Source organism: Dipodomys spectabilis, unplaced genomic scaffold (genome assembly GCF_019054845.1).
Source record: "Dipodomys spectabilis isolate Male_0828 unplaced genomic scaffold, ASM1905484v1 ptg000157l, whole genome shotgun sequence".
Lineage (NCBI taxonomy): Eukaryota > Metazoa > Chordata > Mammalia > Rodentia > Heteromyidae > Dipodomys > Dipodomys spectabilis.
In genome coordinates this window covers 18,071,368-18,099,268 of record NW_024870834.1, presented here as the reverse complement: position 1 = coordinate 18,099,268, position 27,901 = coordinate 18,071,368, and the positions used below count along the sequence as shown (strand labels likewise).

The window sequence follows — 27,901 nt, the reverse complement described above, 5'->3', positions numbered from 1 at the left end:
CTTGAACTCAGGGCCTGGGCACTGTCCCTGAACTGTTGTGCTCAAGCCTAGAGTTACCACTTGACAGCTCTACTTCTGGGCTTTTGGGGATTTATTTGGAGATAAGAGTCTCATAGACTTTCCTGCCTGGGCTGGCTTTGACCACAATCCTCCAATCTCAGCCTCCTCAGTAGCTAGGATTACAGGCATGAGCCACCACTGCTGGCTACATTTTTTTTTTTTCTTTTTCTTTTCTTTTTTTTTTTTTTTGTTTTTGTTTGTTGTCAGTCTGGGGGCTTGAACTCAGGGCCTGAGCACTGTCTTTGAGCTTCTTTGGCTCAAGGCTAGCACTCTACCACAGTGAGCCACAATGCTTCTTTCTGTTTGGGTGGTGCTGAGGAATCGAACACAGGGCTTCATGCATATTAGGCAAGCACTCTATCACTAAACCACATTCCCAGCCCTCACCTTGCAATTCTTTTGGGTATCTACCTAGGAGTAGAACTGCCAGTCAGATGATAAATAGATTTAGCTTTGGCAGCAAAAAACAAAGTGTATTCTACCAACAGTTGCACCATTTGATTTTTCTACCAGTATTAAAAATTAATTAAGTTTTTGTTTTAAGATCATTGTAGACTCAGTTGCTCTTTTTTGCTCAGGGACAACAACGTGGAGATGGGTCTTTGCTGGTATTACAAAGCTTTCTTAGCCATAGTATCAAAGTCTCGGTTCTTTCTTTCTTCTGGAGTATCCTTTAGGTGTCCTTAGGTAGCTGCCTCATAGTTACAAGGTACTTGCCACAATTCATTGCCACAAAATCATTTCCAGAAGCTCCTACAATTCCCATTGGCCAGAAACAGGTCATAGGTCCCACCGGGATGGGGGTGGAGTATGTAAGAGGGCCAGAGTATCAGCTGAATATTTGGATTGTCTGGAAATGCTGTCTTCAACAATAAAAAATGCTTTTCTTTCTTTTTTTTTTTTTTTTTTGCCATTCTGGAGCTTGAACTCAGGGCCTGGGCATTATCCCTGAACTTGCTCAAGGCTCACACTGTACCATTTGAGCCACAGCACTACTTCCGGCCTTTTTTTTTTTTTTGGTCGGTCATGGGGCTTGAACTCTGGGCTTGGGCTCTGTCATGCGCTCTGCAGCTCAATGTGAGCTCTCTATCAATTGAGCCACAGCACCACTTCCGGTTTTCTAGTGGTTTATTGGAGATAAGAGTCTCCCAGACTACTTTTCTGCTGCCTCCTGAGTAGCTAGGATTACAGGTGTGAGCCACCGGCACCCGGCTCAGCCTTTTCTGTTTATATGGTACTGAGGAATTGAACCCAGGGCTTCATGCATGCACTCTACCACGAAGCCACATTCCCAGCCCGTGATGTACTTCTAATAAGAGTCCTAATGCAGGACAGGTAATGTGGCTTCGTGGTAGAGTGCTTGCCTACCATGCATGAGGTCCTGGGTTTGACTCCTTGGTTTCACATAAACACAAAAAACAAAGTTAAAAAAAAAAGTCTGACAGTGAGGTCAAATATGTGGTAACAGGTGAGAACTAGGCCATCTCTTATGTCTTGGGGGGGGGTACTTCTTATTTATTAAAATTGTGAGCAGCTTACTCAATAAAATATAAAACGTATAATGTCAGATAATAAGTGTAGGCACAACTAACTGACCAGTGTCTGCTTTAGCAGTATGCAGAGGGATTGGGACATCTGTTCATTATCTCTGCCCTTGAGGCGCTGACAGTGTTCAGTTCACGAGAAGACGGTATCAATAAAGACAAATATGTGGAAGGTAGGGAGATGACAGGTCTGAAAGCATTATGCAGATTGAGACAATACAGGCTGCTTGCCAAGGAAGGAGAGTACCCAAGTATGTTCAGATTCATAAAGGATGGTAGAAAGGGAGTTGTATTGCTAAGTGGCATAGAGGATAGGAAAGGATCAGCAGGTAGAACACTGTTCAAAACCAGGGGAGACTGTCATAAGGACTGGTCTGCCATGAGGGAGTAGACCTCTCCAGTCTGGTAGGACATCAGGAAGCTATGAATGTGAAAGGTCCGTTGTGATAGGTCCGCTTGCTGTCCCTGAGCTCTTTTGTGCAAAGCTAGCACTCTACCACTTTGAGCACAGTACCACTTCTGGTTTTCTGGTGGTTAATTGGAGATAGGTGTCTCATAGACTTTCCTGCCTAGGCTGGCTTTGACCTGGGATCCTCAGATCTCAGCCTCCTAAGTAGCTAGGATTACAGATATGGGCCACTGGCATCCAGATGGAAGGGTTCAGTTTTTTTTTTTGTTTTTGGTTTTTTTTTCTGGGAGGTGGGGGTGGGAGGAGGGGAGGGTTTGGTCGTGGAGCTTAAACTCTGGGCTTGGGTGCTGCTGTCCCTCAGCTCTTCAGCTCAAGGCTAGCGCTCTACCACTTGAGCCACAGTGCCACTTCTGGTTTTCTGGTGATTAATTGGAGATGAGTCTCACAGATTTTCCTGCCTGGGCCAGCTTTGAATGGTGATCCTCAGATCTCAGCCTCCTGAGTAGCTAGGATTAAGGCATGAGCCACCAATGCCCAGCTGGAAGGGTTATTTTATTTTATTTTTTTTTGGTTCCAATCATGGAGCCTGAACTCGGCCTGGGTGCTGTCCCTCAGCTCTTCAGCTCAAGGCTAACGCTCTACCACTTGAGCCACAGCGCCACTTTCGGCTTGCTTATGTGGTGCTGAGGAATCGAACCCAGGGCCTCATGTATGCAAGGCAAGCGCTCTACCACTGAGCCACCTTCCCAGCCCCCTGGAAGGGTTCATTTTTAACTCATTATCATACCTCTGGGCTGGGTGCTGGGCTTGAAAGTCCTGATTGATGTAGGAGCAGCCAGGGGTCAGCAGGATGGTAGGTTTTTATCATTACTGCTGTGAAAGAGAATGAGGTTGTGGCTGTCTCTGTCCTTGCTTCCAGAGGGGCTTTGAATGGATAGCAATTGCCTTCTGGAGCCATGTGGGCAAGAGGAATATGGTCATTTCACATAGGTGGGGCCCACTGTCCAGACCCTAGACTTGAGCTCCATGGGGGTAGGAAACATCTGAATGACCAGTAGCAAAGCTAGATCTAGGGGAGTGCTGCAGGCCTGGCTCCTTTTCTAAGACGACTGAGGAAAAGAGTTGAAGGATGCAGAAGGAAATAACCCCAAGTTGCTTATAGAGTACTGGGTCTCAGTAACAGGAGCTGGCCACACACAAATAACCCTTTGGACTGCTTTATAATCTATCACAAAGTCATTCAGTTGTCACAGGTAGTGGGCAGAATGGGTGCTACCAGGCCTCTTCACTGTGCCTGATGATGAAAGTGAGGCTAAGAAAGCATACCTAGTTCAAGGCTGTATGGAGAGGAGCCTGGAGCAGTCACAGGATCCAGTGAGGCCTACCTCACAGGCTGCAGCCGTCATGGACTCGTGCAGAGGGTGGAGCTGTCAGGAAGCACAAGCAGGCTCATTTCACCAGGCCTCAGAATATGCACAGTTACACCTAACAGGCTCCCTAAAAGAAAGGGGGGAAAAAGCTGGGCGCCGGTGGCTCATGCCTGTAATCCTAGCTACTCAGGAGGCTGAGATCTGAGGATTGTGGTTCAAAGCCAACCCGGGCAGGAAAAGTCCGTGAGACTCTGATCTCCAATAAACCACCAGAAAACTGGAAGTGGCGCTGTGGCTCAAGTGGTAGAGCGCTCGCCTTGAGCTGAAGAGCTGAGGGACAGCACCCAGGCCCAGAGTTCAAGCCCCACAACCAACAAAAAAAAAAAAAAGGAAAAAAAAGCTTATAATTGATATATTCTTTCTATCTATCTATCTATCTATCTATCTATCTATCTATCTATCTATCTATCTATTTTTGGGTCTGGTCCTGGGGCCTGAACTCTGGGCCTGGGCGCTGTCCCTCAGCTCTTCAGCTCAAGGCTAGCACTCTACCACTTGAGCCACAGCGACACTTCCGGCTTTTTGTTTTTCTGTTTATGTGGTGCTGAGGAATCGAACCCAGGGCCTCATGCATGCAAGGCAAGTGCTCTACCACTGAGCCACCTTCCTAGCCCTTGAAATATTTATTGATGAGAACCATTGATCACTAGGGTATAAAAGATCTAGAGGAGAAAAATCTAGAGGAGTGTTATCTTTTTTGGGGGGGGGGGTCCGGTCGTGGGGCCTGAACTCTGGGCCTGGGTGCTGTCCCTCAGCTCTTCAGCTCAAGGCTAGCGCTCTACCAGTTGAGCCACAGCGCCACTTCTGGCTTTTTTCTTTTTGCTTATGTGGTATTGAGGAAGTGAACCCAGGGCCTCAGGCATGCGAGGCAAGCGCTCTACCACTGAGCCACCTTCCCAGCCCGAGGAGAATCTTTGCTGTGACCTGTAGGCCATTCCTTAGAATGGTGAGACACTCACTACTGATTCTTTTGTTGGACAAATCTCTCTCTCTCTCTCTCTCTCTCTCTCTCTCTGATTTGTAAAATGAGAGTAATAGTAGGTTAAATAGCATACCATTTCCAGAAAATCCTCCAGAAAGCATGCTGATGGCCATTATCATTGTTACTGTGAATTACCAGAAGGTGTCCATAGGTGCTTTTCATAAGCACCTACTATATTCCAGGTTCCCTAACAGTCCTTGAAAAGAGACCTCAAGATTCCTGCCCCTGGCCTTAAGGGCCTTAAGGGGTGCCTGGTCAGTAGGGGAATTCCAGGTGCTATTGAAGAAGCATTAGCCTCGTGTGGAATGAGAAGATAGTAGAATGAACATTAACTAAGGATCAGGTCCTGTGTTGGGTCAGAGAACATTCCAGAAAGAGCCATCAGCAGAAGAGGTCACTGCCCATCTATCTGTACCTTGCTGAAGGTAGATGTCTCGTTGCCTTTTGTCCCAAAGTTGTCTCTGGCTGATAGCTACCTAGGACAAGATGAGATCTTAGAGTAGCTTCTGGCAAGGAAGTGGGAAGGTGGGTCAGGCCCCCCCCCCCCCAAGGGGAGAATGCCCCAGCATTTGGTGGGTGCTCTAGAAATACGGTCCTCATTGTCCTTTGTGAGTAAAGCTTGATTTTCACTCTTGGTCTCTTCTGGAATTTTACGAGGACACAAAACTCAAGTGTGGATTGGTTTCTTAGGTATGGTATGCAGGGTCTTCTGTGACAATGTGTTGCAGAATGGGGTCAGAAATGCTTCTATGCAGAGAACTTCAACCACAAGCTCCCCTTGCTGTGTGTGTGTGTGTGTGAGAGAGAGAGAGAGAGAGACAGACAGACAGACAGAGAGACAGAGAGACAGAGAGACAGAGCGACAGAGACAGAACAAGAGAAGGGGAAAGTAAAGGGGAGAGGGTTAGGATGCAGGGGTGAGGGTAAAGTTGAACCACAGTCCCTCCAGCAGGCTGTTAGCTGTGCTGGGTAGGCTCAGCTGTTCCCTAAGGTCCAGGGTGCTGATGGAGATGGAGGCTACAACCATGTGTGATGGCCAACAGCAGCACCTGAAAACTGCTTCATCCTACAAAGTAGTAGATTGATGGGCACTGCTGACCTGTGGCCCCCCCACTTGGAAAGGCAGTGGAGACTGAGCATGTTTTATTCCGTTATGTGCCCCTGACACCATCACAGGCCTCAGCTGCCTGTCTCTATCCCTCCCTTCCCCATGACCCAAGTTTCTTATTGTTACTGGAGACCAGCACAAATGTGGGCAGAGACAACCATGTCTGAACCTCTGGGCAGAGTCAAGTCATTAAGAGTCTATTGGAGGTCAAGATGGGGACTGAGAACCACACTCCAAGACCACAGATAAGCCCATGAGCCAGGAATTACTCATCAGTGAGGTCAGGCCTCAACCTCTGTCATGTCTCTGTGGTCAGGTTGGTTATGTCTGTGTCTGTTCTCTTGAGAATAGGGAGAAGAGAACCTAGACTTCAGGTATTAAGTGGAAGGCAGGGCAAAGTCCCTCAAGATGGTAGGCGAGTCCTACCATCTTGGTTTGGTTTGGTTTTATTAAGACAGGGTCTTGATAGTATCCCAAGGCTGGCCTCAAATACATGATCATTCCTGCTTCTGCCTTTCCTGATCCTGGGATCACAGGACTGCATCCTAAGGCCTGATGGGAGTTGCCTTGAATAGAAATCACATGTGATGGGGATGCTGAGTAGCACCCCCATCACTACCACCACATTCAAAGCAGTATATGGGTGCTGGGAAGGTAGCCCAGTGGTAGAGTGCTTGCCCAGCATGCATGAAACCCTGGGTTCGAATCCTCATCACCACATACACAGAAAAAGCTGGAAGTGGCACTGTGGCTCAAGTGGTAGAGTGCTAGTCTTATGCACAGAGAGGCTCAGGGACAGTGCCCAGGCTCTGAGTTCAAGCCCCAAAACTGGTAATTTAAGACCCCCCCCCAAACCCAAAACAAAGCAGCATACAGAACTAGGTGCCAATGGCTCATACCTCATCTAGCTACTAGGAGGCTGAGATCTGAGGATCCTAGTTTGAAATCAGCCCAAGCAGCAAGCTCACTTAACTTGTAGCTCCAGAAATAGAGGTATGGAACAAATGGCGGAACTCCAACCTAGAGCAAAAAGGCTTGAGGGACATAGCCAAGGTCCTGAATTCAAGCCCTACCTCCAGCATAAAACAACAACAACAACAACAAAGCTGTATATGGGCCTCAAAGTACAAAAATTTCAAGGTGTAGGAGATGCTGCTGATGAAAATGATTGAAAAGCAAGAGAGAACCCCTTCTGGTGGCTAATGGAAGGGGCTGAGGGGGGGGGGCAGGTCCTGAGCCTCTGGGAAGAACACGTGGGCTTCAGTCACTAACTGGAAACTGTATAGGTGTCCTCCCTTGCCCCTTATCTATTTAAATGAATTGTTCCTACCCCACCCATCCTACTATTTCCGTAGCTCTGTGCTACTGGGAACTTCCCATATCTGTATACTTAAAAGCTCCAAGAAACAGGTAGGAGACTGCCCCTTGGCATGAATGAGGTCTGAAGCTTTCTTCCATTGCTCTGCAATTTTCCTGATTTCCTCCTTCCTGGCCTTGGGAGAGAAAAGCCTGGCTGGGCCTAGCTGGTTTGCTACCTCCCTGGGAGGGGTAGGGGGGAGGTGTGTGGATGAAGCCCAGATTGGGGAAAGGGCTTCCCTTCTGCCTGGCCACTCATCTAGATCTGTACCTGTTGTATCTGTACCAGCACTTGGTATGTCACCCAGAGGCTGAGGCAGCTGCCATACTTCCTTTCTCTGATTACTCTGGTCTCCATGTCTGACTTCTCTTTTATAGTCGAGGAACATTTCGTGATCAGGACAAGCTGCTCATATTAGTTCAACTTAAGGAGCCCAAGGACGGGCCTGAACACCAACAGGTGTTGGAACCTTGGGCAGAAAGGCAGAAGTGGATCCCAGGCTTCCAGGGACTCCAGTACCCTGGTTTGGGTACCTACTCAATGGGGCTGCACTTTAATTTTACTTCCTGTTCTGTCTCATTCCCCCCTCGCCCTCCCCCCCCCCCCCCCCCCCCCACACACACCCCTTGTGCTCTCCGTGTTCAAACTTGGGAGCTAGTTTGACAGCTTCTGTTGTAATTGGTGCCATCCTATATCCCCATGATGGCTGGATTTGGGGGGTGGTGGTGAAGACATGATGTAGTGCCCCATCCCTGGAGAATACATCCAGAATTTTATTTATTTATTTATTTTGCTGGTCTTGCGGCTTGAACTCTAGGCACTGTCCCTTAGCTTTTTATGCTAAAACTGGTGCTATACCACTTGAGCTACACTTCTACTTCTGGCCCTTTTTTGTGGTTAGTTGAATTTAGAGTCTCATGGACTTCCTGCCCAGGCTGGCTTGAACAGCCATCCTCAGATCTCAGCCTCCTAGTTGCATAGGTTATAGGCATGAGGCACCGGGAAAGCACTGACATTTGTAATGAAAGCCCACAATGTATGTGCTTCTGCCCCTGTTGGGCAGTTACAAAGTATCTGCCAATATGGCTCCTTCCCATCTGGACAAGAAAAACTCTACCTTCCTCTGATGCTGGCAGAACTAAAACACTGACACATTTTCCTTTTGAAAGACAAAGGCTCTGGGCTAGGAATGTATGTGGCTTAGTGGTAGAGCGCTTGCCTAGCATGGGTGAAGCCCCCGGTTGGATTCCTCAGTACCACAGAAACAGTAAAAGCTGGAAGTAGCACTGTGGATCAAGTGGTAGAGCACTAGCCTGGAGCACAGAGAGACTTAGGGACAGTGCCCAGGCTCTGAGTTCAAGCCCCAGGACTGTCCCTCCCCACCCCCCCACCCCCAAAAAAAGACAAAGGTTCAAGGAAGTCACTTGGGATGGATTTCAGGAGAATGTGGAACCAGAGAGGCAGGACCAGGCCTGGGACGAGTGTATGCCATTAGTGTTAGACAGTTGTTGTAAGATTGTTCAGCTTCCTAGCCTGAGGCTGGTTGGCCACCAGGGCAGGACCATGGAGGACTTAGCCAGTGCTGCATCTGAAAGTCACTGCAGCACCCTTGGAGATGTCGGCCAGCTCCTAAGACTGTCTCCTTTCCTCCCTGACAGGTGTGCGTCTTGACCGTGTGCGTGGAGGCCGTCAGAAATACAAGCGGCGACTGGACTCGGAGAGCAGCTCATATCTGAACTTACAAATTTCTCCACCTGCTAAAAAGCCATGTGCGTACCAGGGCATCCAGCACCTTGTCCTAGAATATTGGACATCCCTTGGGGAAATGCTACCTCTCTACCACTGGGCCAGGGACAGTGTGGATCTGGAGTGGAAGGGACATCAGAGCATCCCCTGGGGAGAAGGATTGTTTCCTGGCTTTATATTGAAAGTCCATCCAAATGGGACTTCACAGAGCTCCCAAGGAAGCATGATCTTAAGAAGCCAGAGACCTGGGGCTGGGAATATGGCTTAGTGGTAGAGTGCTTGTCTAGCATGCATGAAGCCCTGGGTTCAATTCCTCCGTATCACATACACAGAAAAGCTGGAAGTGGCTCTGTGGCTCAAGTGTGGAGTGCTAGTCTTGAGCAAAAGAAGTTCAGGGACAGTGCGCAAGCCCTGACTGAGTTCAAGCCCCAGGACTGGGGGAAAGATTAAAAGAAGCCAGAGGCCCAGCATCAAGTAACTCCCCGCCCCCCCCCCCCCCCCACCTCCCCTTCAAGGTGCTTTGCAGTTTGCAGGTTTTTCCTGGGACCATTCATCAGGCAACTTCCTAGGAAAGACCATCTGACATCATAGCTGCCAGCAACTTAGTAGAGTCAAATCACAGTTGTGTTTGAACTTCCTGAGGCTCTAGGAATCCTGGGAATCCTGCTTCTTCTTGACTTGTCCTAAGCTCTGCCCCGCCCTCTTCCTCAGGTGGTCACCTTTTTTTTTTTTTTTTGTCAGTCATGGGGCTTGAACTCTGAGCCTGAACACTGTCCCTCAGCTCTTCAGCTCAAGGCAAATGCTCTACTACTTGAGTCACAGCACCACTTCCAGTTTTCTGGTAGCTGAGTGGAGATAAGAGTCTCATGGGCTTTCCTGCCTAGGCTGGCTTTGAATTACGATCCTCAGATCTCAGCCTCCTGAGTAGCTAGGATTACAGGTGTGAGCCACCAGCACCCCACGAAGGTGTTCACCTTTCTGTCTTTGGTCCTTGCAGTGACCAAGATTGTCTCGTACCTACTGGTGGCTGAGCCAGACAAACTGTATGCCATGCCTCCCCCCGAAATGCCTGAGGGGGACATCAAGTCCCTGACGACTCTCTGCGACCTGGCAGATCGGGAGCTTGTGGTCATCATTGGCTGGGCCAAGAACATCCCAGGTGAGTCATGGGGGTTGTGGGAGAGTGTGGCCAAGAGCTCACCCCAAGGCCTGTTGTGTAGCTGTGGTTTGATTTGTGGTGCCCAGCCCCTGGGTAGACTGGGAGGTCCTTTGGCAACCCGCTCTTCCTTGTGGTCCTTTCTCTCAGTGGGATTTTAGAGAGTTGCGGGTATGGAAGGTTCAGTAATTTCTAAGAACTTTATGAGCTCTTAGTCATTCTGGAAAGAGTTATATTTTTTTTTTTCTTTTTGTTGATTGTGGGGCTTAAACTCAGAGCCTGGTCAATATCCCTGAGCTCTTTTGCTCAAGACTAGCACTCTATCACTTTAATCCACAGCACCACTTTCAGTTTTCTGGTGGTTAATTGGAGATAAAAAATCTCATGGAGTTTTCCCACCTGGGCTGGCTTTGAACTATGATCCTCAGATCTCAGCCTTCTGAGTAGCTAGGATTACAGGCATGAGCCACTGGTGCCCCGTTTACTATTTGTTTGTGCCAGAGCTAGGGTTTGAACTCAGGGCCTGAGCACTTTGTCTGAGCTTCTTTTGCTCAAAGCTAGAGCTCTACCACTTGAGCCACAGCTCTACTTATGGCTTTTTTGGTTGTTTATTGGAGATTAGAATCACAGACTCACAGATAAAGCCTAGGCTGGTTTTGAAGTCAATCCCCAGATCTCAGCTTCCTAAGTAGCTAAGATTACAGTTGGCACTGGCCAGGTCTACTATTTGTAATATTCATAAAGCATCCCTAAACCTTTGAAGGACAGAGCAGGGATGTCTGGTAGACCTTGTGGGGATTATGCTGGAAAGCAGATCACAAGAGGGGTTGACTGTTCTGGGCAGAGCATGAGTTAGCAGTTGGCCTGAGATTTGAATTCTAAGTCTCATGGCCTTTCTTGCCCAGGCTAGCTTTGAACCTCAATCCTCAACCTCTTGAGTAGTTAGGATTATAGGTGTGAGCCACTAGCACTCAGCCTAGATTCCATGATTTTTAAAAAATATAGTATACCATTTAATGTTTTAGCATATATGTATATATATATATATACATACATACACACACACACACACACACACACACACATGGCATACCTTATATATGCTTATGAAACTTAGCAGAGTCAAAATAGTGTGCATATTCTATTGCCTCATACTCATCTGCCCTGTGTGTGTGTGTGTGTGTGTGTGTGTGTGTGTGTGTGTGTGTGTGTATGAATGTGTATGAGTGTGTGTGCCAGTCCTGGAGCTTGAGCTCAAGGCCTGAGTACTGTTCCTGAGCTTTTGTGTTCAAGACTAGCACTCTACCACTTGAACTACAACTTCACTTGTGGCTTTTTGTTGGCTAATTGGAGATAAGAGAATCATGGATTTTCCTGCGTGGCCAGGAAATCTCTGCCTCTTGAGTAGCTAGGAGTACAGGTGTGAACCACCAGCACTCTGTTGGATTTCATGATGTTAAGAGTGTTTCTGAGGTGAGAAGTGTGTGCAGTGTATCTCAAGCCCTATGGGCTTTAACCCTCTTTTTTTTTTGGTTTGTGTAAATGGCAGGAGCTGATTCTTCATGTTTACACACACAGTTCTACATTGTGCACACTTTAAGGCACCTTTTTGGTGCCGTGTGGCTGCTCTTCTTTGTTCTAACACCCTGACAGAGTGTGGCACATAGATCTATCATGACTCCCTCCTCCCCACTCTAGTTCTAGCTGGTGGGATGGCTTGTCTTCCTGTCTTTCCATCCCTTTCTTTTGTCTGCCATGGCCCCGAAAGGTGAATAGGCTGGTCACGGCTTTAGAGCAGAGGGATTCCAGCCTCTGAATGCCAAGGCCCACAGTGGACTTGGGTGGGCCTATGTGAGAGCTCTTGTGTGCCACGCGAGGAAGGAGCCTTCCTGTAGGCAGGGCTCTCAGAGAGGCTGGAGGCGATAGGGGTGCTGCTGGCAGACAGTCTGGGGGAGTCCCTGGTGATCCCTGGACTGCAGGACAGGTTTGCCAGGGACTTTGCCGGTCCGCCCTTGCTGAGGAGCTCAGCCTCTCGAGGGATTACACACTCAGTAGTTTTGAATCTGCCCCGTGCTGGCTCAGCACCGATGTGGGGTCAGGCCACTGCTTAAGACACCTCAGCCTAGATTGCTCTACTAACCCAGGGCCAAATTGGGTACAGCCACCGGCCCTGCCCCCCCACATTCCTATCTGGGTCGGCCAGATACTGCATTCTAGAAACAGCTCTGGAGTGGCGCCTGGTGGTTTTTGGGGTCACTGCTTCTCCTGCCATCACCTCACTTCCCTTTCTGAGACAGAGGTGCAGGACCAGGAGACTGCTACCCATCAATGCCAGACCAGCGGGAGGAGCAGAGCAGCGTGGTGGCTGGGGCACAGACTTTGAGTCACTTTCATCCCCTCTCTGTATTCACTGGCCCTGTGCAAGAGACTTCATCTTTGTGAGTTATCAAGTGGGACTCACAGAAGAGCCTCCGCCCCACCCCCACCCCGTGCAGGATTGCTGGGAGAATTGACGCCTGCTCCATGCTCAGCAGTGCATCGGAGCCTCTGGGGAGGCAGTCACAGCATGGATGCCATTCCAGCAGCCATGCCAGTCCCTTTTGTACCTGCATGTCTCCTCATCCAAAGCTAAATTCCTTTAGATAAAAGAGGAAAATGAGCTATTCATGCCTGTTATCTTAGTTACTCAGGAGGCTGAGATCTGAGGACCACTGTTCAAAGCCAGCCCAGTCAGGAAAATCCTTGAGACTTTTTTTCTTTTGCCGGTCCTGGGGCCTGAACTCTGGGCCTGGGTGCTGTCCCTCTGCTCTTCAGCTCAAGGCTAGCGCTCTACCATTTGAGCCACAGCGCCACTTCTGGCCTTTTCTGCTTGTGTGGTGCTGAGGAATCAAACCCAGGGCCTCATGCATGCAAGGCAAGCACTCTACCACTGAGCCACCTTCCCAGCCCCTCCTTGAGACTCTTAATCTCCAATTATTGGCTAAAAGGCTGGAAGTAGAGCTGTGACTCAACAGTTAGTACTCTAGCCTTGAGCAAAAATGCTCAGGGACAGCGCCAGGGCCCCAGCACCAGTACACACACACACACACACACACACACACACACACACACACACACACACACACACACACAAAATGAACAGTTGTCTGTCTCAAACACAGATTTGCCTATTTTGCATAAATCTGCATATTGAATTATTTGGGCTTGACCTTCCAGTGTTTAAGGTAAAATTAATGAGTGGAGTCTCTTGCTACTGCATGTAAACCTCATATGACAGAAAATGACACAGTATGCACCCAGTAGTTTTAAACTAATTGACTTAATCCCATCTCCAATTAGATGGAAAACTCATCAGAAGACAGGCTCACTAACAAGAGAGAGATGGACTGAGAGAGAAAGAGACAGAGAAAGACAGAGAATGCAATTTGTGTGGGGGGGGGGGGGGAATGGAAGCTGAAGCCTACGCTGAACACACAGTCTAGTGTGGCTCCTGTCCACTCTGGTCTGGGAGGGACGAGGGAGGACGGATCACTCAGAGTGCTTTGGCCTGGAGCTCTGAGGAGACTCAAGTGTACACACCAAAGCTCATGCTTCAGTGTCTGCCTGCTCTTCAGGTCCAGAGCCTGGCACACAGAAGCCATGCCACACTTGCTTTTGTATGCTGAGACTGAGCACTCACTATATGTAGGGTATCTTACCAGAAGTACTGGCCAGACAGAAGAAGAAGAGCACTCGTATTGCATGGGGGTTATGTTCTAAGACCCTCCGTAGATGCCTGAAGCTTTAGTTGGGGATGCCTGAACCCTATTATACACTATTCTTTCCTGCATTGTTATATAACACCAGAGTTACTCCCTCCCTCTTTCCCTCCCTCCCTCCCTCCCTTCTTTCTTTCTTGTTGTTCTAAGACCTGGACTCAAACTTGGAACCTGACTCACTCATTGGCTGGCGCTCTACCAATTGAGCCATGCCCCCAATTCCCCATCACTACTTTTGTGGTTTGGGGCCATCTTAAGTAAAATAAAGTCTGCCTGAACACCTGTACTGTCAGTTGATCTGGTGATGGTGGGCAGCTAGCATATACAGTACAGATATACTGGACAATGGGATGATTTGTGTCCTGGGCAGAACAGATTGGGATGGCATGAAATTCCATCACACTACTCAGAAAGTTCCACAGTTAAAAAGCTAAGTTGCTTATATCTTTATTTTTGGACTGTGGTTGGCCTTGGATAACTACAACTTCAGAGAACAAGATCTCAAAACAAGGGGAGAGAAAGTACTGTAGATTAATTTCTGGCCCAAGGTTCTCCTGGGACATGAATAAGTTCCCTGGGAAAATTTGGGGCTGTGATTTGCCATTGTTCCAGTCAGTCTGAAGCAGTTCTATTCCCAAGTGCAGGTTTTTTAGCTTGAGTTGAATTCTCTAAGCATTTAGGTAATTGGAGGACATGTCCAAAATCTCTAGTATTTAATTGTTGTTGTTATTATTATATGCTTTTTGGGGCTGGTAGTGGGGCTTGAACTCAGGGCCTGGTTACTAGAGCTGGGTGCCATAGGACTTGAGCTACAACTCCATTTATTGGAGAGAAGAGTTTCACAGACTTTCCTGTCCACACTGGCTTTGAATTGTGATTGATCCTCAGATCTCAGCCTCCTGAGTGGCGAGGATTTCTAGGTGTGAGCTACCAGCACCCAGCTAAACCTAAGTCTTTAGAGTACCCACCTCTTAGTTCTGTGAGCAAGCAATTAGAGCCCATTATCCTTCCTTAGGCCCTGAGTTACCCTGTCCAGGAAGCCTTCAAGGGAGTCCCGAACAGCCTGGCCAGCCCCGGCTGCCTTGTGTAGTCCAGCCATCCCTCTTCACGTAGGGTCCCCGGGCAGCCTGCTCCCAGGTAGCCACCGTCTGGCTGGATGAAAGATGAGCTGCCGAGTGACAGCAGCTGTGTCTGAAGTGGCCCCAGATCCTATAATTACATCTCCCTTTATTACCTCTCTAATGGCCCTCCAGGTCGGCAGAGACAATCATAAATTAATAGATTATGAACTCCACTTGCCACAAATTATGTGCTTTTTTTTTTTTTTTTTAATTCTAGGAGCCTGTGGTGCCAAATCACAGGAGGAGGGATGACGGTTTGGGCCGGGCCTGATCCGTGGGTGCAGATAAAACGGTTTTCCTGAGACAGCAAAGCTCAAGGTGGGAGGCCTGGCAGCCAGGGCCTCTGAAGGAGGTCAGCCCAAAGGCCCCAGACACACAGCATCTGCCAGGACTCCTGCACTTGGGTGGAGATGCCCAGGGCAAGAAGGGGAAGTAGAAGTCAGGGAGGTGCTTTGATTTTGTGCGTGTACGCATGTGTGCACGTGTGCATGCACATGCATATGTGGGACTTGAATTCACAATCTGGGTACTGTACTTTAGCTTTTTCACTCAAGGTTCTTTGTTACTCTACTATTTGAGCTACATCTCCACTTGCAGCTATAGCCCCCCCTCCCCCACCCCAAAATAATGATTCATTGGAGATAAGAATCTCAAGGACATTCCTGCCTGGGCTGGTTTTGAATGGCAAGCCTTAGGATCTCCGCCTTCTGAGTAGCCAGGATAACAGGTGCAACCACAGGTGCCTGGCTTCTTTCAGGTTTTAAGTGGAGAGTGTGGGCTTTTAGCGAGGATGTCAGAAGTGAACATCTAAGCATCCTGGAATTTCCCTGTGTATGCACAATTACTGTGTATGGTCTGAGTGTGTAGAGTGCCCCACACTCAACCCATGAACTGTTTCACACACTATGTACTACACGTGAGCACATGAAGTCCAAATACCTGCTCAGGAACGAGCTATGAGGAGCCCAATTCCAGATGAGAAATGCAGGCTCAGCAAGGGAGGCTAGTCTGGTTACTTCCTGTCAGCAGAGCAGAAGTTCTGCCTGGCTCTGGAATCTGTTTCCAAGCCTACACCTTCCTTGAGCTTCTGGTTGTGGAAACATCACATACACAGACACGTCACAGACACCTCTTTCTAAAGGCTTCTGATGTGGCGTTCAGTTAAATGAAAATGGCTTCTATATAGCAAGTACAGCCATCTCAGCACATCTGAGTTGTTTTCTGCTTTGTCATTTCAAACGGTGATCTAACAAACCCTTTTTACATATTCATCTTTAGCTATTTGTGTATACATCTCTTTGTGGGAAGGCATTCCTAAAAGTGGAATTGCTAAATAGAATGGAGCAAGCATTTATTTCAGTTTTGATTGAATTGTACTTATGCTTTGGTTTTTGTTGTTTAGCATCTTAAACACTGACAAGATTCAAAAACCAAGAGTTGGCCAAAAAAAGTGCAGAGTTAGCTGCTCTTATCCCTCTCCCTTCCCTGGCCACTCCTTTTCCTTTTTCTCTTTGTACAGTCCTGGGGTTTGAACTTGGGGCCTGGGCACAGTCCCTGAGCTTTTTGGCTCAAGGTTGGCGCTGTATTTGAGCCACAGCTCCACTTTCTAGCTTTTGATAGTTAGTTGGAGATAAGGACTTTCTTGCCTAGGCTGGCCGTGAACCTCTATCCTCAGATCTCAGCCTCCTGAGTTGCTAGGATTTTAGGTGTGAGCCACTAGTGCTCAGCCTTTTTCTTTTTATTCCCCACCCCCAAAATATTGGTACATTTCAAATATTAGAAGATAGCATGCATTCTTCGCCTCCTCGTCCTGTGTGTATTTACAGCACTTTGAGGTATCTGTTTGGGTTTGCTGAATCTTTCCAATTTTTTTCCCTTATATGTAACCCAGGTTGGCCTCAAACTCTCAATCCTTCTGCCTTAGCCTCCTGAGTTCTGGGATTACAGGTATGTGATACCATGCTTCCTAGGACCTTTATATATGCTCAAGGAGAGAAATCAAGAAATGAGACTACTGTTCACATTTTCAGGTAGCTGTCTCCCATGTCTCCCACACCCTACAAAAGGGCAGAGCAGGCCAAGAACATAGGCAAGCTAAAATAATAAGCAGAGGCAGGGAAATCTGAGTTCTAGGACCCAAGAGGCTCTAGGTAGGCAAGTGCTTTGGACATATTTTCCTACCATACAAGGACTCCAGGCCTATGGCATTTTTGCATTCTCTCTTCTGCAGTGAATTATTGTCAGGTCCCTTCTGCTCTAGACTAGGTGCTTAGTGTAGTAGGTAGGAAGATGAAGAGCCTGTGTCTGTGCATCTCGGAGCTCATAACTAGTGTGTGGCAGCCTTCAGATCTCCTCCCCACCCCTTTAGAGCTCTGTCTCCAAACCCCTGTTGTGCAAAGTTTCCCAGACTCCTCTCCGTTATTTGTTTTCCAGTCACCAAAACTCATCTTGTCATCATAATTGTGCTTGATAAGCCAGGCACCAGTGGCTTACACCTGTAATCCTGGCTACTCAAGAGGTTGAAATCTGAGGACCATGGTTCAAAGCCAGCCTGAGCAGAAAAGTCCATGAAGCTGTGGTTCCAAGTGGTAGTGACACCCTGGAGTGAAAAAACTCAGGGATTTTGCCTAGACCCTGAGTTTAAGCCCCAGTACTGGCATAAAAAACAACAGGGCTGGGATGAAGCTCAGTGGTAAAGTGCTTGCATAGCAAATACAACAAAAAACAAACCAAGATGGGTGCTCGTGGCTCATGCCTATAATCCTAGCTACCCAGGAGACTGAGATTGGAGGATCACAGTTCAAAGCCAGTCCAGGCAGAAAAGTCTGTGAGAGACTTTTTTTTTTTTTTGGTTGGTCATGGGGCTTAAACTCTGGGCTTGGGCACTATCCCTGCAATCTTCAGCTCAAGGCGAGTGCTCTACCACTTGAGCCATAGCACCACTTCCAGTTTTCTGAACGACTTTTCTGCCCGGGCTGGCTTTGAACCGTGATCCTCAGATCTCATCCTCCTCAGTAGCTAGGATTGCAGGTGTGAGGCGCAACTCTTATCTCCAACAAACTATTCAGAAAAAGCCAAAAGTGGCCCTGTGGCTCAAGTGGTAGAGGGCTATCTTTGAGCAAAAGAATCCCAGGGACAGTGCCTAGGCTCTGAGTTCAAGCTCCAAGACCGGTAAAAAACAAAGCAATTAACATCCCCCCTACCAAAAAATAACAAACAAAAAAGTTTCTACTGGTTGATCACCCATGACAATTGCTTCACTAATAGTTCTTGAAAGCAGGTTTCAGTCTTGAAACATATTACCCGTCCCTAGGGCCTAATATGGGCCTGCACTTTACAGGTGCTTAGTAAATGATTTGTTGAGTGGCCAAAGGTAGAAGCATGCTGGGACGGCTCTTGTGCAGACAGTATCTATGTGTTAGTCTCTTGAATCTTTTCTCTAGAAGCCTCATTCTTGCTCTACCTTTCCTCGGTGCTACTTCTTTTTTTTTTTTTTTTTGGTCCAGTTGTGGGGCCTGAACTCTGGGCCTGGGCGCTGTCCCTCAGCTCTTCAGCTCAAGGCTAGTGCTCTACCTCTTGAGCCACAGCGCCACTTCTGGCCTTTTTCTTTTTGCTTATGTGGTGCTGAGGAATCGAACCCAGGGCCCCATGCATGCAAGGCAAGCGCTCTAACACTGAGCCACCTTCCCAGCCCTCGGTGCTACTTCTTAGTACAGTTGTTTATTAATTTCTCCCCTGCCCGCCATTTCCATCTTCCCTACCAGTCTGTTTGCTCTCAGACCCCCTCCCAGTATAGCCCACCACCTCAACACACACACACACACACACACACACACACACACACACACACACACACACACACACATCCTGTGCAGGCTGATTGGTATCTGTTAATTAATGTCGCCTAAGGCCTCTCTTCTACCCAGGGACCTGATAAGGGGAATTGGATGTCCATCTTTTATTACCACCCAGCTCCCTGGACACTGTAGGCTCTTGTGCCAGGAATCCGGATAGCACCACACACACGGCTGACACCTCTCTGTCCCAGCCTCTCCCCTGAGGAGATATATCTATCAATGGTTGCCCCTGTTGCCCTGATCTCTGGTTGGTCACCATGGAGTCCTGTAGCCAGATGGTGATCCAAGGCCCAAGTTGTACAGATAGGCTATTGAACATGGAAAATAGAGGGTCAAGGTAGCCTGTGCCCTTGGTATACCCTTGAGGGTGAAGGGACAAGGTGCTGGGTAGGAAATAGAGAGAGAGTGCAGAAGCCCCAGGAGGGAGGCCGTGGAGGGCTGGACCACTCAGACTCCAGGCAAGTCCAGAAGAGAAAGGTGCAATGCCACCAGTGTGTAGCATAGTGGCAGTGAGGGTCACTGCACTCAGGGCCAGCACTCTGCTGAGACCTGGCAGGTGACCACATGTACGCTCTCTTTGTCCTTAAGGCACCCCCACATCAGAAGGGCATCTAAGCAGGGCTAGGTCCTGTGTCAGTGACTTTCTTCATTGATGCATTTAATTACCTTGAAAAAACTAAAATTTGTTCAAGTTGTGCACGAATGGCTTTGTGAATCATCTCCTTTAGTACATCTAGCATGGTCGGAGTTGGACTTAGCCTCTAGTTTTGGGATGAGTCTCCAATGAGTCCTTGTATGTGATGGTAAGCAGTGTGAAAAATCAGTGGACTAGTCTGCTTTTCACACCCTTTCATAAATCAAGTTATTAATTGACTTTTTTGGTGTGTGTGTGCCTGCGCCACTACTGGGCCTTGAACTCAGGTCCTCATGCTCTTAGCTTTTCTGCTCAGGACTGCTGCTCAACTACTTGACTTACTCTTCTGCTTTCAGCTTTTTGCTGGTTGTGTGATTGTTTTGTGCCAGTTCTAGGGCTTGAACTCAGGGCCTATGGACAGTGCCCACACCCTGAGTTCAAGCTAGCTTGAAGCTACCTCTTGTGCTCAAGGCTAGTATTCTAACATTCAGATCACAGTTCTATTTCCAGCTTTGGAGATGAGTTTCACAGACTTTCCTGTCTGGTCTGGCCTTGAACCACAGTCCTCAAACCTCAGCCTCCTGAGTAGCTAGGATTACAGGCATGAGCCATTGGCACTTAGCTATTCATTGACTACCTAAGTTACATTCATAGCCAGCGCAATGCCAGTTTGCCATCTTTATCTGTCAGGTGAAGACCTCACCGTTAATAAAGGCTTAGCACCAGCTTGCCTGTTCCATGATCACAGTGATGTTTAGTGCTCACAGCAGCTCTGAGCAGCATCCACACTGAGGCTGGTCTCACAGGCAAAGGCTCAGGTTACTAAGTCCAGCTAACAGCCCCAAGCAGCCATCACAGCACACTGGACAGGACAATGTCAGGATTCTGGCACCTTCCCAACCCTGAGTCACCTTTCACTATGGAGTCCGCCATCATAGGAGGGGGAAGTTGCGGCGACTCAGTTCCCAGAACAGAACAGCTAGGTCATCATGAAGAAAGAGATAGCCTGGGCCCAGGGCTCCACCCCTGAGAGCACAGGCTGCCTGTGAGAGAAAAATGCCCCGGACCCTGGAGGCCTTGACCTCCTAGCACCCCCAGCTTGTGGTGGCTGCCCCAGGCCCGAACAGCTGAGTCCTCATTGCTGGCTGGAGACCCGGCATTAGGATCAGGGCTCATTTTGAAGCACAAAGTCCCCTGGCCCAGCATGAGCATTGAGAGAGAGAGAGAGAGAGAGAGAGAGAGAGAGAGAGAGAGACAGACAGACAGACAGACAGACAGACAGACAGACAGACAGACAGACAGAGACAGAGACAGAGAAGAACCTGGAAGCTTCCTAGAGTAGAAGAGCCCTGTACTGCCACCTCCTGATTTTGCTCTGAATCCAGCAAACTCTTAAATTACAAAGGCATTTAATTAATCAGAATGCCTCTTGGAAATGACACTTGCAAAATACCCTTAAACTAACCCTCCTAACGATAATAACTGTCAACATTGACTGAGCCCTTGTGATGTAAACCTTTCCCATGAATTCCAGCATGACTCACACACCAAGGAAAGGACAATGAGTCTGGCAGTGGCACAGGAATCTTCTGCCCCTGAGCCTGACCCTACTCTGCCCCCCAGTGAGTCCTAGGAGGCACCTGCTCTCCCCTACCTCCTCCCTCCCACTCCTGACCACTGTCTCCCTTCCCCACTCCTCCTACAGGCTTCTCAAGTCTCTCACTTGGGGACCAGATGAGCCTGCTTCAGAGCGCCTGGATGGAGATCCTCATCCTGGGCATCGTGTACCGCTCGCTGCCCTATGACGACAAACTAGTGTATGCGGAGGACTACATCATGGATGAGGAGCACTCCCGCCTGGTGGGGCTGCTGGAGCTCTACCAGGCCATCCTGCAGCTGGTGCGCAGATACAAGAAGCTGAAGGTGGAGAAGGAGGAGTTTGTGACCCTCAAGGCCCTGGCCCTGGCAAACTCAGGTATTGGGGGGGGGGGGGGGGGGCGTGTCTCAGCATGCTGGGATCTGTAGGAGAATCTGCAGGAGCCTGCAGGGGCCTAGCCAGGAGTGTCTAGCATGGTGAGCAGGGATGTATGAAATGGGGAAGAGTTGAGGGGAAGATGCTGATACCATGCTCACCAAAGACTGCACGGGTGGCACGAAGTTGAAGCAACACTGATGAAGGCTAGCATTGGTTGAGTGTTCTGTAGGCCTTGATATCCAGGCCAGCGCCTTAGGGAAAGTATAAAGATCCTAGAGCTGGTCACTAAGGTTCAAATCCACAACTACCACCCAAGCAAATTGCTTTGCAGTTAAGATGAGGACAGTGAGCAGCTTTTATTCCACAAGACTATTAGAGAGGGTGTGTGTGTGTGTGTGTGTGTGTGTGTGTGTGTGTGTGTGTGTGTGTGTGCGTGTGTGTGCGTGTGTGTGCGTGTGTGTGCGTGTGTGCGCGCGCGTGCGCGCACATGCCCTTGGTAGGGCTTGAACTCAGGGCTTCACAGTCTCACTTGGCTTTGTTTACCTAAGGCTGGTGTTCTACAACTAGAGCCACATCTCTACTTTTTTTGAACTGCAACCCTCAGATCTCAACCCCCTGAGTAGCTAGATTTCCAGGCATGAGCTGCTAACACCCAGCTCGAAGGCATTTGCCTGTATATTTGTATTCACATATATACCTGGCACATACACGCGCAGTTTGCTGAGGTGGCTCTGAATTTACTTCTTTTTTACAAACAGTCCCGTGAGCAAAGTTATTGCAACCCCATTTTACAGATGTGAATACTGAGGCCAGGAAAATCACACAGTTCACCCATGGCAGTTAGAAGTAAAAACCAACATTGTCTAATTCCAAAATCAGCCCTGGCTTATACCAACTCTTTGATTCTTTTCATCCACTGCCATCTATCTACCTATTGTGGCACTACTGGGGCTTAAACTCAAGGCCTAGGCCCTTTCCCTTAGCTTTATCACTCAAGGCTGATGCCCTACCACTGAGCCACAGCTCTACTTCTGTTTTCTTCTTTTCTAGAGATAAGCTAGTTAGAGAAAAGAGTCTCACAGAATTTCCTACCTGGGCTGCCTTTGAACCACAATTCGCAGATCTCAACCTACCTAAGAAGTAGCTAGGATTATACATGTGACCCAACAGTGGCTGGATCTATTACTCTTTCTTAACCTACTTCACCAGCATTTGAATATACTCTGTGTCCATACTTCAAGCACCTCCACGCTATGTAGGGTGTTGGGGTTACCACAGGAGAGGACACTCAAGGTCCCTTCTTGAAAACAGGTGTCAGAATGCCTGTCCACAAGGATGCAGGATAGTATGTGGCAAAATTAATTGCTCTAGTCTGGGTCAGGTCCACAGATCCAAGTTCAAGGTTTTCCCCCAAATTCAAATGATATCTCTGACACTAGCAGTGTAACCTGGGGTTAACTAAATGTCCTTGTGTGTTCAATGGGGCTCTTTCCCATTATCTCCTCGGAGCACTTCTGTGAGCATTAAAGATAGAAGATAATTCCAATAGCCCAGTGTTTTGCCTAGGGGGAAATATTGGGTAAATATTAATTATTGGTGTTACTCTTCCAGTGTTAAGAGGAAACAGTGTTGTCCATTTGTGGTAGGAGAAAGCAGGATCCGGGATGGAGACATACAGCTGATTTGCTCTATAGGATGGACTTTTACTGAAAAAGCACCACAGCCAGGAAAGCCCTCAGCATCTGGAAAACTGGCATGGTGGATCATCTTAACACACGTGGACCTTTGAGCGTCCAGGGACATTCTTACTTATCCTTCACCCAGCTAGTGGTCCCATCCTTACTTCCCTGCTGAGTCTTCCAACTAAAAGCTCTGACTGCCCCAGCTGAAAGTCTAGACTAGAGCTGGACAGCAGAGCAGGCTGAGCCGTGGCTCTCTTACTCCTTCCCTGTATTTCCTGTCTCTCTTGTTCTGAGCACAGCCTTCTACTAATCCCAGAGCCCTAACACCTGTCTTGGGCTCTGCTCCTGGGGAACCTGACCTAATTCAGATGAGGATACAGCTTCTGCTCCTTTTTATTAGTAACAACGGAAGGCCAAATAGTAGTTGGAAAATATTACACAATTCATTTATATATCCAGATTCCAAAAGTGTAATGGATTTGTTGGTGGCTACTAAATGCTGTATTTGAGTGTTTTAAGTATTATAGATTTACAGAATAGCTGAGGATAAAGCAGAGTTCTATGTGTTACTCAGCCATCTCCTCTCTTAAAATCAGTGAAGCAATTTTTTTTTTGTCAGTCATGGGACTTGAACTTTGGACCTGGACACTGTGGCTGAATTCTTTAGCTCTAAGCTAGTGCTCTACTACTTTAGCCACAGCACCACTTCCAGTTTTCTGCTGGTTAATTGGAGATAAGAGTCTCACAGACTTTCATGCCTGGGCTGGCTTTGAACTGTGATCCTCACATCTCAGCCTCCTGAGTAGCTGGGAGGCAGCAATTGTTTCCATTAACGAGAAGTGCATAGCTTCTGCTAGGTTTCACTGCATGTTGTACTCTTCTCCTCGTACTGTCATGTTTCTATCATAACGTGTAGAAGAACTTTAGCACCTCCCCTCCTTGGGCGTGGCCCTTTCCCAGGGAAACCTAAGATGTGTTTAGTATCCCAAGAGTCTGAATGGCAGAGGAGGAGCCAAAGCAGCTAGAGCAGAAGGTGGGTAGATGAGGTTCTAGATGGAGGCTGGCCAGGCATAAGATGTCAGATCCTCAATTTGGGACTCCCGACTAATTCATTCTAGAGCCGTGATTGGCTCTCAGTGCGGGAAGGCAAGTGTCCCCAGTGGGAAAAATGAGAACATGGACATAACCAGAGCAAGAGGTGAGACGTGACTTAGTCAGATTTAGCTCTTGGTGAAGGTGGGGGTAGGCCTTCAGTTGAGGAGGTGGCCCCCTAAGCTGGGCCAATAGCAAGAGAAGCCTGGTCATTGGGCCTTCCAGTACAAGATGGGTAGAAAAAGCAATGTGGTATCTTACTCAAGGGTACTGAAGACTAGGTTGGAACAAGGTCAACAAAGGGCCAGGCAATGTTACAGGAGCATGAAGAATCTGTAGCTTTGAAGCAGCAAAACTCACCCATGCTGAGGAGGGGTGGTGCAGGAGGCTACTAAGAAGTCTTGGTGGCATCACCTAGGCCACTGTGGGTGCCACAGTGACTAGATGGGGTGACAGAAAACTACCAGAGCCAGACTGGGCCCCAGATCCCTATGCCTTGGGGGCCTCTGGGCTGTCACTCACCCTGCATTTCAGCATCTCTAGGGTTCTGTGGTGGCAGGAAAAATTCATAGCCATTGATTTTGTAATTAACAGTTTATCAATGCCATCGATACAGACTTGCTGATGGATTGCAAAGAAATTAATCTTGCAATGTTATTTTATTTCATTTTTGGTTGAAGGCACCTGCCAATTGTAGCCTCCTTGGGGAGGTTGGGGGACGGTGATGGGATGGGGAGGGGAGCTGGCAGGCATCCCAGGGCCCGGCCACATTTTGAGTGACTTAGAGTACAGGAATAAAACCATGTTTCAGTGCTCAGTTGGCAGAGGAGTCCTGGCTGCCTTAGTGGAAAAGAACAGAAAAATATGGACGACACTTAGGTATGGTCTCAGTACTGCACTGCGGTGCCGGAGTCCCAATGACAATGATCATTGTGGCTCACACCTATAATCCTAGCTACTGCTGGGTGCTGGTGGTTCATGCCTGTAATCCTAGCTACTCAGGAAGCTGAGATCTGAGGATCATGGTTTGAAGCAAGTCCAGACAGGAAAATCCATGAGACTCTTATCTCCAGTAAACTATTCAGAAAAAGCCAGAAGTGGTGCGGTGGCTCTCAACTACTAGAGTGTTAGCCTTGAGCACAAAGAGGCTCAGAAACAGTGCCCAGGCCCTGAATTCAAGCCCCAGGACCGGCCAAAAACAAAACAACAACAAAAATCTAGCTACCCAGGAGGCTGAGTTATGAAGATATGGGTAGAAGCCAGCCACGGCAGCTAAATCGGACTCTTATCTCCAATTAACCAGCCAAAAGCCAGAAGTTACAGTGTGGCTCAAGTTGTAGAGTGTCAGCCATGGGTGAAAAAGCTAAACAAGAGTGAAAAGTCTTGAGTTTAAACCCCAGTACTGTCACAGAAAACAAAAAATAGTTTACAGATGAAACAATTTGAAAGAGACAAAGTAACTCAGCCAGTGTGAATCTTTTGTATGTAATTGTATTACTCCTCAGCCAAGAGAAAGGCTGGAAGGCCTCAGCTGGATGTAGACCCAGAAAGTCTGGTGAATCACCTGGGTGAGCCAGTTGATGCAGCTTCCCCTAGCAGTGTGGGATCTAAGCCAACCCAGCATGAAAAGGACTCACCTGCCCTTTCCTGAGAGATTCAGAACATTTACACAGCTTTCGTGCATAGCTCCCACTGTCCACCACTGCTGACACCTGGCAAGTCTTAGCTATGGTTAGGATGGTGGTCAGATATATTGAGGGAGGGCAGAAGGAAGAGAGTCCCTTTGCTTTGTTGGGCACAGACCTAACTGACCTGTGTCTGCCAGTGCATCCCTGCTCTGCTGGAATTTGTATTAGTCTCCTTCAACCTCAGTTTCATGGCCCCCAATTCAAAGCCCTCCCCACTGTTTTTTGTCAGTCATGGAGCTTGAACTTAGGGCTTGGGTGTTATCCCTGAGCTCTTTTACTGAAGGCTAGTGCTCTACCACATTGAGACACAGCTCCACTTCTGGTTTTCTGGTAGTTAATTGGAGATAAGAGTCTCACAGACTTTCCTTCCCTGGGCTGGCTTTGAACCTCTATCCTCAGATCTTAGCCTCCTGAGTAGCTCGGCTTATAAGAATGAGCCACCAGCACCTGGCCCAATTTTTTCTTTCTTTGAAGTATTGGGGATCAAGCCCTGGCTCGGCAAGATTCCAGCCACTACGTTATTCCCCCAGCCCTGCCACCAAGAACTGAGAACTCCCATTGGCTTTATTCATTACCCCATCCCACAATCCAGCAAAGGGCACTCCCGCCTAGAGTACAGGCCCTGTGTCTGTCTGTTTGTTCTGGAACCAGCAGGAGTATGTGGCTTAGTGACTGCACTGCAGGCTGGAGGAGCTGTTCCTGGTGCTGGGCATTCTCTTACCCAGCTACTCCTTTAACCTGGCCAAGTGTCACTATAGATATTATCCTACTTTCCAAAAGAGGCACAGAGAAGTTAAATAACTTGCCTAACAGCTAGCAAGTGCGGCTCACAGGATTCCAGCTCTGGTCCCTCTGGCACCTCCATCTCTGCTCAGGTTCAAATCCTCCAGCATCTCCACAGCTGCTTCCAGACGCTCTTTTAAGAATTGTTTCCCACCAGGCACAGGGGGCTCATGCTATAATCCTAGCTATTCAAGCTGAGATCTGACGATTAAGGCTCAAAGCCAGTGTGTGCAGAAAAGTCCATGAGACTCGTATGTCCACTTAAATAAAAAAGCCAGAAGTGGAGGAAGGACTCAAGCGGTAGAGCACCAGCCTTGAGCAAGAAAAGGTAAAGAAGAGTGTGCAGCTCGGAGTTCAAGTCCCAGTTCTGGCACACACACACACACACCACACACAAAGGCAATGTTTCCCATAGATGTGGATCTGTCAAATGTAGCCATTATATTTAATGTACTGTATAACTTGAGGATAGGAATTGGAGGAGGAAAATGGGAGAGAATGATGAAAGGGGTGACACTGACCAAGAAGCATTGCACTTATAATTTGACTTACGGAATTGTAACTCCTTTGAATAACTAATTGATGATGATGATGATAAGTGTTTCCTGTAGATGTGTATCTGCCCCCAAGCCTGAGCCCACTTGCTCTCAAGGCAGCAATCCCCAGCTGGGCCAGGCACTGACACTCTACTTGTCCTCATAGATTCCATGTACATCGAGGACCTGGAGGCAGTGCAGAAGCTGCAGGACCTGCTGCATGAGGCGCTGCAGGACTATGAGCTGAGCCAGCGCCACGAGGAGCCACGGAGGACGGGCAAGCTGCTGCTGACGCTGCCCCTGCTGCGGCAGACGGCCGCCAAGGCCGTGCAGCACTTCTACAGCATCAAGCTGCAGGGCAAGGTGCCCATGCACAAACTCTTCTTGGAGATGCTGGAGGCCAAGGTCTGATGGCCCCGCATATGGACCGAGAGACGGATGGACCTACTCAGAGACCTCCACAGCACCAGCCTCGTCCTCTGACCCCTACATCATGACTCTGTGCTGTCCCAGAGAAAGGGGTTTCCTGCTTCCGGCCATGTGTGAAGACTCCCTATGGGCAATGGGGACAGGGGACAGGGATAGGAGGGCAGGGGCCCAGGCTCACCTGCAATCTGTCATGGGCTATTTCTTTGGTATGTATTTCCTTCTCTGTGGGTAGCACTGAAGCCTAGGTCAGGGCTGACTCCCCTTGGGACTGGAGTCCACTGAAGGAAGCACCCCTACCCCGCCAAGCCACTAAGAGGCAGCATGTCCATTGCCTGGGCCTTCCATGTCCACAGCCTAGGAGGGAAGCACTCAGCATCCAGAACTCTGGCAGCTCAGGTTGGGAACCACTAAGGTACTCTCAAAGAGGGCAGGTCCTTGGAGCATCTTCCTGCAGAGTCTGCCTGCTCTGATCTCTTTGGGGCCCCTCTAGGGGCCTCCACACCTCCACAGTCCAGATGCCTCTCTGCCTCCCTCCCTCCTTCCTCCCAACCAGG

At 48.5% G+C, this 27,901-nt stretch overlaps 1 protein-coding gene across 4 annotated transcripts in view; it reads left to right on the top strand.

The window, feature by feature from the left end:
* The window catches only part of Esrrb (estrogen related receptor beta), a 171,377-nt gene extending 143,708 nt beyond the window's left edge, over positions 1-27,669 (top strand). For all 4 annotated transcript variants that reach the window (XM_042692831.1, XM_042692827.1, XM_042692830.1 and 1 more), the window contains 4 exons: positions 8,549-8,659; positions 9,634-9,795; positions 20,868-21,137; positions 27,085-27,669. In XM_042692831.1, the coding sequence (XP_042548765.1) occupies positions 8,549-8,659; positions 9,634-9,795; positions 20,868-21,137; positions 27,085-27,329 (788 nt within the window). In that variant the 3' untranslated portion in view covers positions 27,330-27,669. The remainder of the gene's footprint in view (positions 1-8,548; positions 8,660-9,633; positions 9,796-20,867; positions 21,138-27,084) is intronic.
* Positions 27,670-27,901: the final 232 nt, after the last annotated feature.